We start from the raw sequence: 18140 nt of genomic DNA, 5'->3' as shown, positions 1-18140 counted from the left end.
AGTTGGACGTAAGAAGGAATACTGATACTGCCTTCGGGCAGGCAGTGCTGCAGGCTGCAGTTTGAGACCCTCGGATTCCGGGGGCTCCTCTTGTTCGAGTTAAATTTAAAAATTTTATTTTTCTCAACTAAGTTGGATTTATTATGATTTGAGTATATCTCTAAATTAAATCCTTTTGTCTTGGAGATGTTCTCCCTCCCCTCATTGTAAGCATTGCTTTGGGACATCCCATATAGTAATGAATGCCGCTCTGTGTCCCGTGATGTACGATAAAGAAAAAGAGATTTTTAATACAGCTTACCTGTAAAATCTTTTTCTTGGAGTACATCACGGGACACAGAGCTCCCACCCCTCTTTTTTGAGGACCATTTTGGGAGGCATACTGCTTGCTACAAAACTGAGGTACTCCTCCTATGGGAGGGGGTTATATAGGGAGGGGCATTTCCTGTTTGAGATTGCCAGTGTCTACACCTGAAGGTACTCCATATAACCCATATAGTAATGAATGCCGCTCTGTGTCCCGTGATGTACTCCAAGAAAAAGATTTTACAGGTAAGCTGTATTAAAAATCTCTTTTTTTCTCCTACCTACATCAGTCAGTTGTTGTAAGTAGGGGTGCCTCGGTATTGTACCATGGCTTCCAAGGCATCAGGATCAGGGGAAATGGCAAGAGGTGCCAGAGGACAAAGGGGTTCCCCCTCAGATTCTGAAGGTTCGAGTCGGGATATGCCTGTACTCTCCCCACAAATTATTCCAGTAGTGGGTGCCTTGGTTGAGCCATTAGGGGGATCTGGTGTTGAGGCTAGTTCAGATCCACCCAACCCTGTGTTTGTCACAGAGGAAATGCTAGCCCTTTCCTTAGGGGGACTAGAGAAGAGATTGGCAACTATGATAGTCAATTCCATGTCGGGCAAGAAGCGGACTAGGTCTCCGTCACCTAGGGGTGTACCCCCAGATGCTGAGGTTCTCTCCCTCGGAGAATTAGAAGCTCAGGAAAATCATTCCCAGGACCATGAGGGTTCAGGGGATGAGGAGTCTACTTATGAGGAGCCAGTCTCGGCCTCCCATGCAGAGAGCTTGTGGATTCAGTCATTGACAGACATGGTCCGCCTGGCATTTAAGTTGCCCTTACCGGAGCCTCAGGCTTCGGCGGTATCATCCTTAGGTTCATTGAAAGCGCCTTTGAGCAGCGCTGTTTTTCCAGTCCATCCTCTTTTAGAGGAACTGATTTTTCAGGATTGGATACGACCAGATAGGATCTTTTTACCACCTAAAAGATTTTCCACCATCTACCCTATGGAAGAAAATTTTTCCAAGAGGTGGGCTCTCCCAGCTGTGGATGCCGCCATCTCTTGTGTAAACAAATCTTTAACTTGCCCGGTGGAAAACATACAGATGTTTAAAGAACCGGTGGATAAGCGTTTTGAGACACTTTTAAAGGCATCCTTTGCTACGGCAGGTGCAGTAATACAGCCAGCAGTGGCTGCTATTGGGGTTTGTCAAGCGTTAACAGACCAGACAAAACAGATGCTTAAAGACATTCCTGCCCAACAGGCAGAAGAGTTATCGGATATTCCTAGAGCCCTGTGCTTTGCGGTGGATGCTATAAAGGACTCCATTCAGCAGGCGTCTCGTTTGTCACTATTTTTAGTACACATGAGAAGGCTCTTATGGTTGAAGAACTGGGCGGCTGAGCCCCCATGCAAAAAGCTTCTGGCAGGTTTTCCCTTCCATGGAGGTCGACTCTTCGGAGAGGATCTAGATAAATATATTCAGACTATATCGAGTGGCAAAAGTACCCTTTTACCGGTCAAAAAGAAGTTTCGGGGACCTGCGTTTAAAAGGCAGCTCTCCCCTGTTCCGGGGCCCTCCAATTCCAGGCAGTATCGACGGCCTCCTGCGAGATCAAACTTTAACAATAATTCGCAGGGACAGGCCTCTGGGGGCAAGAAGCAGTGGTATCGTAAGCCAGCAAAACCAGCCCCTAAGTCTGCCCTATGAAGGGGCGCCCCCACCCACAAAGGTGGGGGGAAGGCTTCGTCTTTTTGCGGAGGTTTGGGAAGCCGATATCCCCGACAGATGGGTCCGGTCTTCCGTGGCCACAGGCTACAGATTAGAGTTGCTAAAGTTTCCTCCACCTCATTATCAGGAGTCAAGGGTACCGAGCGATCCAACAAAAGAGGCCTCTTTACTGGCGGCGTTGGATCATCTGCTTTGCCAGGGCGTGATAGTAGAAGTACCAGCCCAAGAGCAAGGGCTAGGGTTCTACTCCAATCTGTTTACCGTTCCAAAGCCCAATGGCGATGTCAGGCCAATTTTGGACCTAAAGGGTTTTGTGACGGTATCGGTATGATATCCCCGTCAAAGATTCCCTTCTTCCATAAGAACATCACCCCAATATTCCACTAGGAGGGATATTCCTGAGATCGCCCATTAAGCCACACATTAGTCCAGGCTTACTGCTAGAACAAGACAGGGTTATCACACAATTAAAGGCCGTTCAAAAGCTAGCCTTATTTAACATATGAACAGTGTTCACAGAGAGAGATGAATCACACATGAAACACCTGTTACCTGTAACCCACAGCATTAAGTTAGCAGGGAGAGCATTAGACTGAAGCATATAGGCAATTGCATCACAATGGCCCCCCTTTTTCTCCCTGCTACGGCAAACCCGGTTGGACCTTCCCTGGTCCAGTAGGGTTGACGGGTTCAGAGCTTTTAGCTTTTAGTTACGTTTGGCGTAACTGACCTCCCTTGGCAACTGCTCCCGACTCAGGTATGTCACCGGGTCGTCAGATCACACGCCGGTCAGTCCCCAAGTCTTTGTGTGATCTGCAGAGTCACCAGAAGTCAGTGTGAAGACGGCAAATGGGTCTGTGCGCCGCCGTCTAGGTGTCCCGCTATGGGAGGGGGCAGGTTATGGCTCTGAAGTGACAGTCACAGGAGATTCATAAAAAGAAAAAGTTATATTTGTTGAAATGCTGTAGCACTGGTGCTCAGAGTCCGGGGGGGGGGGGGGAGGGGACTCAGAGCCCCATAAGGTCAGCCACCCCCTGCTCCCTCCGCAGCCGCCGGTTCTCCTCTTTGAGCTTCTCCAGCTCCATCTCCAGTTCATGGAGCCTGGGGGGGTTAGCCCGCTGTGACCTCAGGTGGTTGTTCTCCTCCTCCATGCGGCTTATGCACTCCTCCAGCTCCATGTACTCATGGATCAGCTCCTGCTTGCTCATATCCTGCAGGCTCTCCACGTGGTCCTTCATCATCCGGAACTGGGTGGTGGTGTAAGGGGCCACCGGTGGGCCCTTGGCGAACATCTCGGCCCGCATCTGGGACGCCCGATGCGACTCCCTCTCCTCCAGTCGCTTCTTATCCTCCCAGGTCAGCTTGTTATACGGCTTCCAGGACCTCTTCTTCTTGGGGGGTAGCCGGCGGTGCCTCTTTCTGCCCAGCTCCCTCCAGGGCCCCTCCGGCTCATGGCTGTCGCCCATGACCAGCTGACAATGGTGTTCCCTGTTGTCCGTAATAACAGATTGTACCATGAGGGCTTCGTAAGGGGTGCCCAATGGTTCTTCCTGACCCAGCTCCTGGAGATCCCAAGCCGAGTCTACACAATGGGCTGCTGCTGGAGGGCGGTACCCAGGTTGAGACCAATTTGACCTGGTGTTGTCGTTCATGGGGCAATTCTGCTTGAAGTGACCGAGCTGTTTGCACCGGAAGCAGCGTTGTTCGTTGTCCTCCTGGCGTGGATAGCGAGGGCTAGATGTCATCGGTCTGTTAGGAGGTTGGTATCTAGCGGCTGGTGGGTGTGAGGGCGCCGTTGGTCGTGGAGGTTGTACCCGTGGTGTGACCTGGTTCGTCTTGCGAGTATCCGCATATTCATCCGCCAACTTCGCGGCCTCTGGTAGAGTCATGGGCCTGCGATCTCTCACCCAATCTTTGACATCCGTCTGGATGTGATTGTAAAATTGCTCCAGGAGCATTAGTTGCAAAATGTCCTCTGCGGTGGTGGCCTGGCTGCTGTTAACCCAGTTAGAGGCCGACAGGGACAACTGGCATGCCCATTCCGCGTAAGAGTCTTTTGTGGTTTTGCGTGAGTCCCTGAACTTCTGTCGGTGGGACTCTGGGGTTACTGCATAACGAGCCAGGAGCGCTTCTTTAACCCGGGCGTAGCTATGGATATCCTGATCTGGCACGGTCCGGAAAGCATCAGAAGCTTTGCCTGACAATATTGCAACCCAGTCTCCTCTAGCTATTCGGTGCAGGTTACATTGTCGCTCAAAGTCCGCCAGGTAGTTATCAATCTCACAGTCCTTTTCATCAAAAGCTTTAAAAGCGCTAAACGGGATCTTCCTTGTGTCTGCTGTGCTGTACTCACTGTTTGGAGAATGTGCGGCTGCTTGTTGGACTGCTGCCAGTTTTAACTGTAGTTCTGCGTCTCTTATTTGTTTAGCCTCCTTCGCTAACAGGTCCATCACTTTCAGCACCACATCCGGCGTTGGGTTCGGGCCGAACCACGCTAGCTTCTCTCTCATTAGCTTGTTGGCTGGCTATTCCTCCTCCTGAATCACTGGTGTCTCCATCTCTTGTACTGCTGGCGTTGCTGCAATCCCGTCCTCCTGGTCTCGCTCCATTGATTCTGCTATGATGACCCGCTTGGTTTTGTTGCTAGCAATCCTTCCACGAACTTCCAGTAGTTCTTCCAGTGTCTGCTTGGAATCCGGGTATGAAGCGGAATAGAAGGGAAAATCCCACTGCTACCAACCAATTGTGACGGTATCGGTATGATATCCCCGTCAAAGATTCCCTTCTTCCATAAGAACATCACCCCAATATTCCACTAGGAGGGATATTCCTGAGATCGCCCATTAAGCCACACATTAGTCCAGGCTTACTGCTAGAACAAGACAGGGTTATCACACAATTAAAGGCCGTTCAAAAGCTAGCCTTATTTAACATATGAACAGTGTTCACAGAGAGAGATGAATCACACATGAAACACCTGTTACCTGTAACCCACAGCATTAAGTTAGCAGGGAGAGCATTAGACTGAAGCATATAGGCAATTGCATCACAGGTTTAAACGTTTACCTAAGGGTTCGTTCTTTCCGGATGGAATCTGTTCGGTCAGCAGCCGCCGCACTCCAGAAGGACGACTTTCTGGCGTCCATAGACATAAAGGATGCTTACCTTCATGTGCCAATTTTTCAACAACATCAAAGATTTCTCCGCTTTGCAGTGGCCCAGCGTCATTTCCAATTTGTGGCACTCCCTTTCGGGCTGGCTACGGCCCCCCGGGTTTTTTACAAAGGTCCTAGCTCCGATCCTAGCCAACCTAAGGGTCCAAGGGGTCACGGTCCTAGCCTACCTGGACGACCTCCTAGTCATAGATCACTCGTCTCCTTGCCTGGAACGAGCAGTGGCCCTCACGGTTCAGTACCTCGAGAGGTTCGGTTGGATCCTAAACCGAGAAAAATCAGCATTCCAACCCACAAGACGGTTGGAATACCTCGGCATGACGTTAGACACAGAACAGCAAAGAGTGTTCCTGCCTCTAGTAAAGGTCGAGGCCATCAAAGACTTGATCCATCTGGTTCTAAGCAAAAAAGAACCAACTATTCGCCTATGTATGCGACTACTAGGCAAGCTAGTGGCCACGTTCGAGGCGGTACCTTACGCTCAAAGCCACACTCGCATCCTACAGGCAGCCATTCTGTCAGCATGGAGCAAGAGGCCACAGGCCTTGGAATTTCCTTTGCCACTCTCATCAAGAGTCCGGCAAAGTCTGTGCTGGTGGTTAAATCCTCAGAATCTACTGAAGGGAAAATCTTTCAGCCCCATGGCCTGGAAGATAGTGACCACAGATGCCAGCCTGAGGGGCTGGGGAGCGATCTTGGATGGTTGCACTCGCCAAGGTACTTGGGCACAGGCGGAGAGGCAGTTACCCATCAATATCTTGGAGCTCAGAGCTGCTCGGCTAGCCCTCGAGGCTTGGACAGCCAAATTGCAGGGGTTCCCGGTGAGGATACAATCGGACAATGCCACAGCTGTGGCATATATAAACCACCAAGGGGGAACCAAGAGTCAGGCAGCTCAGAGAGAGGTGAGCTTGATTTTCCAGTGGGCAGAAGCTCATGTGCCCTGCATATCGGCAATATTCATTCCCGGGGTGGACAACCTGCAGGCAGACTTCTTGAGTCGTCAGACTCTGTCGCCAGGGGAATGGTCTCTGCATCCGCAAATTTTTCAGATAATCTGCCAGAGGTGGGGAATGCCGGACGTGGATATCATGGCATCGAGATTCAACAAGAAGCTAGACAGGTTCATGTCCCGGACACGGGACCCTATGGCCTGCGGAGCCGATGCGTTGGTTTGCCCTTGGCATCAGTTCAAACTTCTTTATGCCTTTCCCCCGCTACAATTGCTACCCCGCCTGTTACGCAGGATCAGGGTGGAGCACAAACCAGTCATCCTGGGTAGCTCCAGCATGGCCCAGAAGGGCATGGTACTCACTAATCCTAAAGATGTCAGTGGGAGATCCTTGGACGCTTCCTCTACGGCCAGACCTACTCTCGCAAGGCCCGATCCTCCACCCTGCATTACGGCATCTAAATTTGACGGCCTGGCGGCTGAATCCCTGATTCTCAGGGGTAGAGGGCTGTCTAAGCAGGTAATCTCTACCCTGATCAGGGCTAGAAAGCCGGTTTCCAGGGTGATTTGTTACAGGGTCTGGAAGGCCTACGTAGGCTGGTGTGAGTCCAAGAAATGGCTTTCCCGCAAGTATACCATTGATCGAGTGTTAAGTTTTCTCCAGCTAGGAGTGGATAAAGGCCTGGCATTAAGCACAATCAAAGGACAGATTTCAGCTTTGTCAGTGTGGTTTCAGAGGCCGCTGGCCACCCACTCGCTGGTTAAGACCTTCATTCAGGGGGTCTTACGTATTAATCCTCCGGTGAAGTCGCCACTTTGTCCGTGGGACTTGAATCTTGTTCTGTCAACTCTACAGAAACAACCTTTTGAGCCGTTGGCTGAAGTTCCTTTGGTGTTACTAACAAGGAAGTTGGTATTTCTGGTCGCCATAGTTTCCGCCAGAAGAGTGTCAGAATTGGCAGCCTTATCTTGTAAGGAGCCATATCTTATTCTGCATAAGGACAGGGTGGTTCTCCGTCCTCATCCTTCCTTTTTACCAAAGGTTATATCCAGTTTTCACCTGAATCAGGACTTGGTATTACCATCCTTTTTTCCGAAGCCCACTTCCAGAAAGGAAGGGTTGCTGCATACCTTGGATATTGTCAGGGCCATGAAGGCCTATCTTAAAGCTACAGAGAAGATTCGGAAAACAGATGTGTTGTTCATTCTACCGGATGGGCCCAAGAAAGGGCAGGCAGCTGCAAAATCCACCATCTCGAGGTGGATTAAACAGTTAATTACTCAGGCCTACGGCTTGAAGAGGTTGCCTCCTCCTTTGTCAGTAAAGGCTCATTCTACCAGGGCCATGGGCGCCTCCTGGGCAGCACACCATCAGATCTCTATGGCTCAAGTATGCAAGGCGGCAACCTGGTCTTCAGTCCACACGTTTACAAAATTTTACCAGGTGGACGTAAGAAGGAATACAGATACAGCCTTTGGGCAGGCAGTGCTGCGGGCTGCGATTTAAGACCCTCAGAATCGGGGGCACCCTTGAGTTAAAATTTAAATTTAAGTTTAATTTTTCTCGACTAAGTTGGATTTATTATTATTTGAGAGTATCTCTGAATTAAATCCTTGTGTCTTGGGAAGATTTCTCCCTCCCCTCAGTAAAGCATTGCTTTGGGACATCCCACATAGTAATGAATATGGCGCTCTGTGTCCCGTGATGTACGAGAAAGAAAAAGGGATTTTTAATACAGCTTACCTGTAAAATCCTTTTCTTGGAGTACATCACGGGACACAGAGCTCCCACCCCTCTTATGGGAAACATTTTGGGAGGCATACTGCTTGCTCCAAAACTGAGGTACTCCTCCTATGGGAGGGGGTTATATAGGGAGGGGCACTTCCTGTTTGAGATTGCCAGTGTCCATCACCTGAAGGTACTCCATATAACACACACATAGTAATGAATATGCCGCTCTGTGTCCCGTGATGTACTCCAAGAAAAGGATTTTACAGGTAAGCTGTATTAAAAATCCCTTTTTTTCTTCCGTCAAAAAAACGGAACGGATGAAAAAGGGGGCGATCCGTTTAACATCCGATCCGCTAACATCCGTTTTTCATCAAAATATGTAATAAAAATAAAGTTCTAACAAAAAGAAAAACGGATGACAACTGATGAAAAACGGATAAAAAACGGATCAACTGATGATAAAAAACTGATCTAAAAAACGGTCCGCACGTGTGAAAGGACCCATACGGCTCCTTCACTTGGAGCGGACCGTTTCTAGGTCCGCTCCGTGTGTCCGCCAAAGCTCAGGGGGGATCCCCGCTGAGCTGTCGGTGGATAGGGCGGTCCCCGCACACAGTGCAGAGACCGCCCTGTCTCAGCTCCGCTCTCCCCTATGGGGAACCGGATGCAGACGGACCGTGTGTCCATCTGCATCAGTTCCGTTCCGCCGGACGGAAGAAAAATAGGGTTTTCTTCCGTCCGAAAACCGGATCCCGACGGACGCGGACGTTAGCGGATGCTCCATCCGCTAACGGACGCGATCCCATAGGGATGTATTACAAGTCCTCTAACGGACTTGTAATAACGGACAGGCGGAGCGGACGTCTGAAAGGGGCCTTAGGGTCCTTTCACACGTGCGGACCGTTTTTTTAGATCAGTTTTTTATCATCAGTTGATCCGTTTTACATCCGTTTTTCATCAGTTGTAATCCGTTTTTTTTTTTTTTTTTTTGTTAGAACTTTATTTTTATTACATATTTTGATGAAAAACGGATGTTAGCGGATCGGATGTTAAACGGATCGTCCGCTAACATCCGTTTTTCATCCGTTCCGTTTTTTTGACGGAAGAAAAATAGGGTTTTAGCTTAACGGAGACGGATGTTAACGGACGTTGGCGGATGCTCATCCGCTAACGTACGCTATCCCATTGGAAAGCATTGCAGTCCGTAAACAGACGGCCCCATCAGGGTTGTCAGGCTCATTAAAACCAGGGACAGTATGTAAAAATCTGTGTTTTTTTACATACTGTCCCTGATATGTCCAAAACCGACATGCTTTTGATGTGAAAATCCTGAGATTTTAGCTCTGTAATGCCTCCTGGCTTGGTGGCCATCTGTAAGCCCAGGGGCCCCATAATCTTCTATTGCCCAGGGGCCCCATGAGTTGTCAGTCCGCCCCTGGTCCTGTGCATGTTTGGGTCCACTTCAGGTGCAAATTCAGGCAAAAATTCGGACCTGATTTGCACCTGAAACGGTGAACAGAAATGCAAGGAACCCCATACTGGGAACCGTGGCCACACATGTGTGAACCTGGCCTGAAGCAACTGCTCTTGCATCATGCAACTGCACTTTGCAAAGTGCACAGTCTATTTGCTGTTAGTAAATCAACCCCCACAGTGTCATTTAGATTGTACAAAAAAAACATATTTTTTAAAAAAAAATTTTTTTTATAAATCGATTCTAAAGTGCACAGTTTTTGCATAATCCATAAAATCCTATTAAGTGTTATATTTGCAATGTTGCACAATATTGTGGTGTGCAGCGCATTGTGAATTGCAGTGAGCTTGTCAGACTAGTGGTCCTTGTTCTGCAAAATCTCTCCCTGGGTGCTTTTCATGATGCATTTATCCTGCACACCAAAAGTGCAGTCATGTCTTCTAAGGAAAAAAAACTTTGCCCTGATAAGTACTTCTTTCTCCCTCAGGTGCTTCTCTGGGGATTACTCTGGCGTTCGGGGATACGCTTCATGTTACAGGGCTCTGACGCTCGCTGGACTCCCACCAGAACCTGCTCAGTGGTCCTATGCTTATTGCCCAGATGTGGATGAGTGCAGGCTGGGGATGGCCACCTGTCACAAATATGCCACCTGCAGAAACACTCCCGACTCCTACGAGTGTCACTGTGACCGTGGATATACTGGCGATGGCGTCGCTCACTGCAATCAAACGTAAGTTCAGATATTAAAGAAAAAGTGGTCATGATTGTTTGGATTTCACTTATTATTAACCACCCCCCCCGCCGCCGCCGCCGTTACGCCGCATCCCGCCACCGTTACGCCGCATCCCGCCACATCCCCGCTGCCGCCGACTGGTTAATACGGGCGGGGAACATTACAGCTTTCATTTGAATAGCTGTAATGTTTCCCGCCGCGCCGCGTATAGACACTCCCCCTTGCTCGGGTGAACTGTCCAATCCAATCCCGAGCAAGGGGGAGTGTCTATACGCAGCGCGAATCATTACAGCTATTCAAATGAAAGCTGTAATGTTCCCCGCGCGTATTAACCAGTCGGCGGCAGCAGGGATGCGGCGGGATGCAGGTAAGGGGGTCATGGCTGGATATGGGGGGGGGGACATGGCTGCATATGGGGGGACATGGCTGCATGGGGGGGACATGGCTGGATATGGGGGGAGACATGGCTGGATATGGGGGGGAGACATGGCTGGATATGGGGGGGAGACATGGCTGCATATGGGGGGACATGGCTGCATATGGGGGGAGACATGGCTGGATATGGGGGGAGACATGGCTGGATATGGGGGGAGACATGGCTGGATATGGGGGGAGACATGGCTGGATATGGGGGAGACATGGCTGCATATGGGGGAGACATGGCTGCATATGGGGGGAGACATGGCTGGATATGGGGGGAGACATGGCTGGATATGGGGGGAGACATGGCTGGATATGGGGGGAGACATGGCTGGATATGGGGGAGACATGGCTGCATATGGGGGGGACATGGCTGGATATGGGGGGGACATGGCTGGATATGGGGGGGACATGGCTGGATATGGGGGGGACATGGCTGCATATGGGGGGACATGGCTGCATATGGGGGGGACATGGCTGCATATAGGGGGGACATGGCTGCATCTGTGGGGGGACATGGCTGCATCTGTGGGGGGACATGGCTGCATTTGGGGACACATTTAAAAAAAGTATCGGTAATCGGTATCGGCGAGTACTTGAAAAAAAATATCGGTACTTGTACTCAGTCCTAAAAAAGTGGTATCGGGACAACCCTATTATTAACCATAGGTGTGCGCAGCCTATTGCATTAGGATGTGCACCCCAAAGCTCAAACACACACTACCGATCACTCAGGATCTTCATTCAGAAAGGGAAGGGGCCAGTAAATTACATATTTACCGGTCCATTCCCCCACTCATTCTAAAACATCCCACAGCAACAGCTGGCTGGAGAGGAGAGGAGGGAAGCCAGAAGCGCTGTAGGGAGAAGGGGGAGGAGCCAGGGCAGTAGGGGGGATTTTTGATGCACAGGGTGATTAGGGTGTGCCTGGGCACACCCTGTGCGCATGCCTATGTTATTAACATATATAATTATAAGACAGCAAAGTACTTTATTTAGGATTACCTGTCACCCATGGAATCTCCACAAGCTCTTATTAGTGTTCCATCACAGATGATATTGCACCATTTGGTAAAGAAAACATGCTTCCAAATTGTGTTGGTTAAAGCAAATTCATTTTATGTTAAAGTGGATGTAAACTCTCCATACACCCAATGAAGTGAACAGCCTCAGATGATACATGGGGATGAACCAAATCTCCCTACATAGGTTTTATTTGTATATCTGCTGTCTTCACATGTTATACTGTTTAGAAAGTTCAGATTGTGTTAGGAAATCCTGTTTAAAATGGAGTGTGATGTCTGGGCATACAGCCAAGATAGCTAAAATTGCTGATTGGAGGAAAGGCACACACTCCCTCTCATCATAGGAAGAGACTCTCAGAGGTGTTTTTTAACAGGGCCAGCTGCCTGCTAATCTATTTATAGCAACCTCCCCAGACTGAAGATTCAGGCTGCTTTTATCTGATGTGTCAGAGAATTTGTCAGGAGTTATAAGGCTGATAACAGAGGAACAGGTCAGGAGAGAGCTATGGGACTTGGTTCTTTGAAGAGAGATAACAAAACACTGCAGATATATGTGCCCAGCTCAAATTTCATGAATCAGTTTTATATCCACTTTAAACAAAAATAAAATATCTTTTAGGCTGGGTTCACACTACGATTTTCCCGTCCGTCAGCCGCATACGATTTATATGAAAAAACGTATGCGGCTGAAACGGACGGGAACGTATGGAACCGCACATATGTGCGTTTTCCATTGACATTAATGTTAAAAAAAAACGTATGCGGTTGCCATACTGTTTCAAATACGGCCGCAAAACCGTGGTTGAACACGGTTTTGCGTACGTTTAAAAAAATTTTTGCCAGCAAATCGTACGCACCCGGATGCATCTGAGTGCATACGATTTGCAATGCATTGTCTATCTATACGTTTTCCCGTCCGTGCCCGTACGTTTTCAATACTGAAATCGTATGCGGCTGACGGACGGGAAAATCGTAGTGTGAACCCAGCCTTACACTTGAAAATCATGATGCCAGCAGACCCCTTTGTCGCCACATTTTGTGGGCTGGAAGAATAATTTGGAAAGAATAGGTCATCAGATATGGTCACACTACCTTTGGATGGTACCTCATGCCACATGAATGCCACTGGTTCTTGGTGAATTGATACTGATCGGATTGCTACCTTTGCTATATAAGGGTTTCAGGTACATTTACAGTACTGCAGATTAAGCAGAATATTTAGTAATATGCAATGTAAATAGTTACTTGCCAATGTCTGCATTCAAATGCTCAGTGTAGCCCCAAAAATCTACCTGACTGAAATTCAACTTTCAATGATATTTCTTCTAAGGCACATAAAAGTGGTTGTAAAGTCTGAAAGTTCTTTACCTTCACTGTGCAGCTTCCCCCCAGAGCCCCCCCCCCCCCCCTAAATACATACCTAAACTCGATCTCGATCCAGTGATATGCACAAGACCTGAGGCTCTCCCAGGTCTCTCCCTTCTGATTGGTTGAGATGCAGCAGCAGGAGCCATTGGCTCCTGCTACTGTCAATCACAACTGGTTAGGCGGGAGCGGGGCTAAGCCATGCTCTCTGTGTCTTATGGATGCAGGGAGCCAATCTTGGGAGCGAGCATGCACGTCTGCTGCCACAGCAAGTGACTTGCTATATGGGCCAGGGCTGATCCGCCCAATAGGCTCACTATGCAAGCTGCTTAGGGCCCCCGCAAAGCTGTGGAGGGCCCCCCAAATTACTACAGGCCCCGCCTGGTGAGAAGTCATATTCTGCCCCTCTTCTCGCTGGCTGCATGAGAGAAGTCAGCACCCCCCCCCCCCCCCCCCGCTTCTCACTTTAATGTAAGTTGTCATTTGCGAAAGCAGAACACCCCCTTCCCCCGCTTCTCAACTTTAGGATCGGTACTCGGCAAGGGGGAGGGTCCCAGAGCGCGAGAAGAGAAGGATCGGGGCTGCTCTGTGCAAAGCCACTGCACAGAGCAGGTTGGTATGATTTATTTTACTTTCTTTTTTGATGATAACTGTAAACAGGACAAATCTTCCCAATAGGGGCGGAGGTAACAGGTGTTGTAATCCATCTCCACTCCTTAAAGCGGGATCCACCATAAAAAAAAAAAAGCCAAAAAAGGCTCCAAAAAATGTGGAATTTATTTTTTATTTTTAATACCAGAAATGGCTGTTGCTAGGCAGATCGTCCTAATCTGCCACTTCCTATTCCGCGGTGATCTTCTCTCTTCTCCTCCTCGCGTTGCCTCCTGGGACCTGTGTGTCCCAGAAGACAGCCGCCCATTCACAAAGCGCTGTGTGACTCGCGCAGTAGGAAACGGGCAGTGAAGCCACAAGGCTTCACTGCCTGTTTCCCTTAGTGAGGATGGCGCCGCCGAAGGGCAGGTTGGCCTCGGGCAGCCGACGTCGTGGGCACCCTGGACAGGTAATTGTGCTTCTTGAAAGTCCGCAGCTACAGTGTTTGTAGCTGCTGACTTTTATTTTTATTTTTTTTACCTCCGCTTTAAACAATGTTTTTGCTTTAGTTATACTTTTGTTTTCATTTTTGCCTCTTTTACTTTGACAGTGATTTTTATTTTTTGTTTGCTTACTAGGTGTTACAACGAGTGCTCCCATGGCTCTTGCAGCGGGCCTCCATTGTTCGCCTGTCTGTGTGATCTCGGATGGACTTCTAACAGCACAACTGTGACAGAAAGTGGCGTAGAGTGCAGCGTGGACTGTGAATGTAACTTCCACAGTACCTGTGCTCATGGACCAGGAATCTGCGATGCTTGTCAGGGTGAGTGAGGGGGGCGGCAAGGAGTGTGCTATGATATTAGCTGTGTATAGGAACCAATCAGTTTTTTTGTAAAAGCTTAACCGCTTAACGACCGCCGCATGTATATGTACGTCGGCAGAATGGCACGTACAGGCAGATGGGCGTACCCGTACGTCCCTGCCTTTCCGTGGGTCCGATCGCGACCCCCCCCGCTACATGCGGCGGTCGGGTTCCCTCGGGGAGCGATCCGGGATGAGGGCGCGGCTATTCGTTATAGCCGCCCCCTCGCGATCGCTCCCCGGAGCTGAAGAACGGGGAGAGCCGTATGTAAACACGGCTTCCCCGTTCTTCACTGTGGCGGCTGCATCGATCGAGTGATCCCTTTTATAGGGAAACACAATCGATGACGTCAGACCTACAGCCACACCCCCCTACTGTTGTAAACACACACTAGGTGAAGCCTAACTCCTTCAGCGCCCCCTGTGGTTAACTCCCAAACTGCAACTGTCATTTTCACAATAAACAATGCAATTTAAATGCATTTTTTTGCTGTGAAAATGACAATGGTCCCAAAAATGTGTCAAAATTGTCCGATGTGTCATAATGTCGCAGTCACGAAAAAAATCGCTGATCGCTGCCATTAGTAGTAAAAAATTTTTTTTTTATAAAAATGCAATAAAACTATCCCCTATTTTGTAAACGCTATAACTTTTGCGCAAACCAATCGATAAACGCTTATTGTGATTTTTTTTTACCAAAAATAGGTAGAAGAATACGTATCGGCCTAAACTGAGGAAAAATTTTTTTTTTATATATTTTTGGGGGATATTTATTATAGCAAAAAGTAAAAAATATTGAATTTTTTTCAAAATTTTTGCTCTATTTTTGTTTATAGCGCAAAAAATTAAAACCGCAGAGGTGATCAAATACCACCAAAAGAAAGCTCTATTTGTGGGTAAAAAAGGACGCCAATTTTGTTTGGGAGCCACGTCGCACGACCGCGCAATTGTCAGTTAAAGCGACGCAGTGCCGAATCGCAAAACCTGGCCTGGGCATTTAGCAACAAAATGGTCCGGGAGTTAAGTGGTTAACATATTCTACGCCGAACTCAACGAAAGCGCCACCTAGCGGCCAGCGGAAAAATTGCACCCTAAGATACGTCGGCCTAGGAGACTTACGCCGCTCGTATCTTAGCCCAATTTAAGCGTATCTGGTTTCCAGAATACGCTTAAATTTACGCCGGCGTAGATTCAGAGTTACGACGGCATATCTACTGATACGCCGGCGTAACCCTACCTGAATCCAGCTAATTGCAAACACCTACAGGTAAGCCTTAATCTAGGCTTACCTGTAGGTGCAACTCACCCAGGAGGGTTTACAACCACTTTAAAACAAACCATTCACAAGCATAGGGTGCGTTTTCTATTAGTCAGAGTATAGCGAATGGCAGGAGGGACGTGTAATGTAAAGCTGTTGATAAATGGGTTTGTTGTCAAGGTTGTAATGTGATGTGCGGCTGCAATCTTTTATACAGATTGGACACAAGGGGAACATTGCCAGGAGTGCCAACCTGGCAGCTTTGGAATTGCCACACAGAAGCCGGGGTGCCAGGAATGTGCCTGCAACAAACACGGGACCCCTGAAATGGGCTATTGTGACCGAGAGACGGGTGTGTGCTACTGTACAGACAACACTCAGGGAGAACACTGCGAAAAGTGTGCACCCGGGTACTATGGAGACCCTAGGTACGTTGACGTGTGAAAAATGGTGGTTTAGTTTGCACACGTCGTGCTGGAGTTGTACTTTAACCTTTTTTATAATAAAAATTAGGGTTGTCCCCATACCACTTTTTTAGGACGGAGTACAAGTACCGATACTTTTTTTTGTGTACTCGCGAATACCGATACTTTTTTTTAAATGCAGCCTTGTCCCTTAATTCTGCCATGTCCCTAAATTCAGCCATGTCCCTAAATTCAGCCATGTCCCTAAATTCAGCCATGTCCCTTAATTCAGCCATGTCCCTTAATTCAGCCATGTCCCTTAATTCAGCCATGTCCCTTAATTCAGCCATGCCCCTAAATTCAGCCATGTCCCTTAATTCAGCCATGTCCCTTAATTCAGCCATGTCCCTTAATTCAGCCATGTCCCTAAATTCAGCCATGTCCCTAAATTCAGCCATGTCCCTTAATTCAGCCATGTCCCTTAATTCAGCCATGTCCCTTAATTCAGCCATGTCCCTTAATTCAGCCATGCCCCTAAATTCAGCCATGTCCCTAATGCAGCCTTGTGTCCCTAAATTCAGCCATGTCCCTAATGCAGCCTTGTGTCCCTAAATTCAGCCATGTCCCTAATGCAGCCTTGTGCCCCTAAATTCAGCCATGTCCCTAATGCAGCCTTGTGTCCCTAAATTCAGCCATGTCCCTAATGCAGCCTTGTGTGCCCTAAGACAAAGCCAAGTCATACCCCCCCCCCCCTCCCCCCGCCGCTGCCGACATCTAGTTACTATGCGCTGGGGTCACACAACAGCTGTCATTTGCATTTGAATAGCTGCGTGTTTCTCCGCCGCGCCGTCATGTATAGCCCCTCCCCCTTGCCCAGAAACTTTGATAGACAGGTCACCCGTCGTATCGAAGTGCCCGGGCAAGGGGGAGGGGCTATACATGACGGTGCGGCGCAGAAACACGCAGCTATTCAAATGCAAATGACAGCTGTTGTGTTCCCCCAGCGCATAGTAACTAGATGTCGGCAGCGGCGGGGATTGACTTTGCTTTGTCTAAGGCGGCAGCGGCAGCAGCTCTCCTCTCCCCCATACGAGGACTGCTCTTCTCCGCTCTCTGCCCCCTCTCCACCCCCTCTCCACCCCCTCTCCACCCGCACTCGGGAAAAAAAAAAAAAAGTATTCTATCAGGCATCGGGAGTATTTGCGCGAGTACAAGTACTAGCGCAAATACTCGGTATCGGTCCCGATACCGATACTAGTATCGGGACAACCCTAATAAAAATATATATCTAGCAAGCCTCGCTTTCCTGTAAGCAATACGAAGTCCATTGCAGGATTGTTTCATATTTTACTACTGCATCTGTTTTCATAGGACTGGTGGGACTTGTTATCTTGAATGCCAGGGCCGCCAGCTGCTTACCAACGTGTCTTCCTCCGCTCTGGGATCTCCCGGCGGCTCATATTGTCTGTGGGTGCTGAACGTATCTTCTCACTCGGAGCCCTGCCACCCCGAGGACAACTGCCCGAGGCTCAGCTTCAGTCTGCAGCCGGACTTCAATATCCCATGCACGGTAACCTATTTTGTTTTCTGATTTAAAGGTGAAGTATGCATAGAAAAGGAAAAAGAAAAAAGAAAGAAAAAAAAGAAAAAGTTTTCTATTGCTCCTCGGGGCCCTTAAGACTTTAATACTTATTGTACAGGATCCGCCGTGAACCCCTCCCAGAGTTTTTCTTCCCTGGGTTTAGTACCCCTTATTGCCCAATGGGTTCTATATACACAGCCGCCTTACTCTTGTGAGTAGTCCTACTCCTTTAACCACTTGCCCACCGCCTCGTGTCTAAAAGACGTCCTGTTTTTAAAGATGTATATCTCGGTAACGGCAGCAGCTGCTGCCACAACCGAGGTATGCATCTTTAGTGCCGACGGTCCTGTAAACGATAACGGCGGTCTCCGCGGCGAGATCCCCGTTATCGGTGGCGGGAGAGGGGCTCTCCCGCGCCTTCCGCCGCTTACCGTAGCCGTCGGTAGCGGCGGAGGCGATCGGGTCCGTTCGGCAAGTGACTGGGGACGAGACTGAAGGAAAAATCTCCTTCGCCCGTCCCCATAGCTCTGCTGGGCGGAAGTGACGTC

The 18140-nt window shown here is 48.9% G+C and overlaps 1 protein-coding gene across 1 annotated transcript in view; it reads left to right on the top strand.

The window, feature by feature from the left end:
• Positions 1-18140, top strand: part of MEGF8 (multiple EGF like domains 8) — a 133160-nt gene that overhangs the window by 56463 nt on the left and 58557 nt on the right. The window contains exons 21-24 of the mRNA XM_040327291.1: positions 9841-10083; positions 14126-14310; positions 15824-16034; positions 17382-17580. Of these exons, the coding sequence (XP_040183225.1) occupies positions 9841-10083; positions 14126-14310; positions 15824-16034; positions 17382-17580 (838 nt within the window). The remainder of the gene's footprint in view (positions 1-9840; positions 10084-14125; positions 14311-15823; positions 16035-17381; positions 17581-18140) is intronic.

Source organism: Rana temporaria, chromosome 10 (genome assembly GCF_905171775.1).
Source record: "Rana temporaria chromosome 10, aRanTem1.1, whole genome shotgun sequence".
NCBI classification, from domain to species: Eukaryota; Metazoa; Chordata; class Amphibia; order Anura; family Ranidae; genus Rana; species Rana temporaria.
This window is presented reverse-complemented; position numbering and strand designations above follow the sequence as displayed.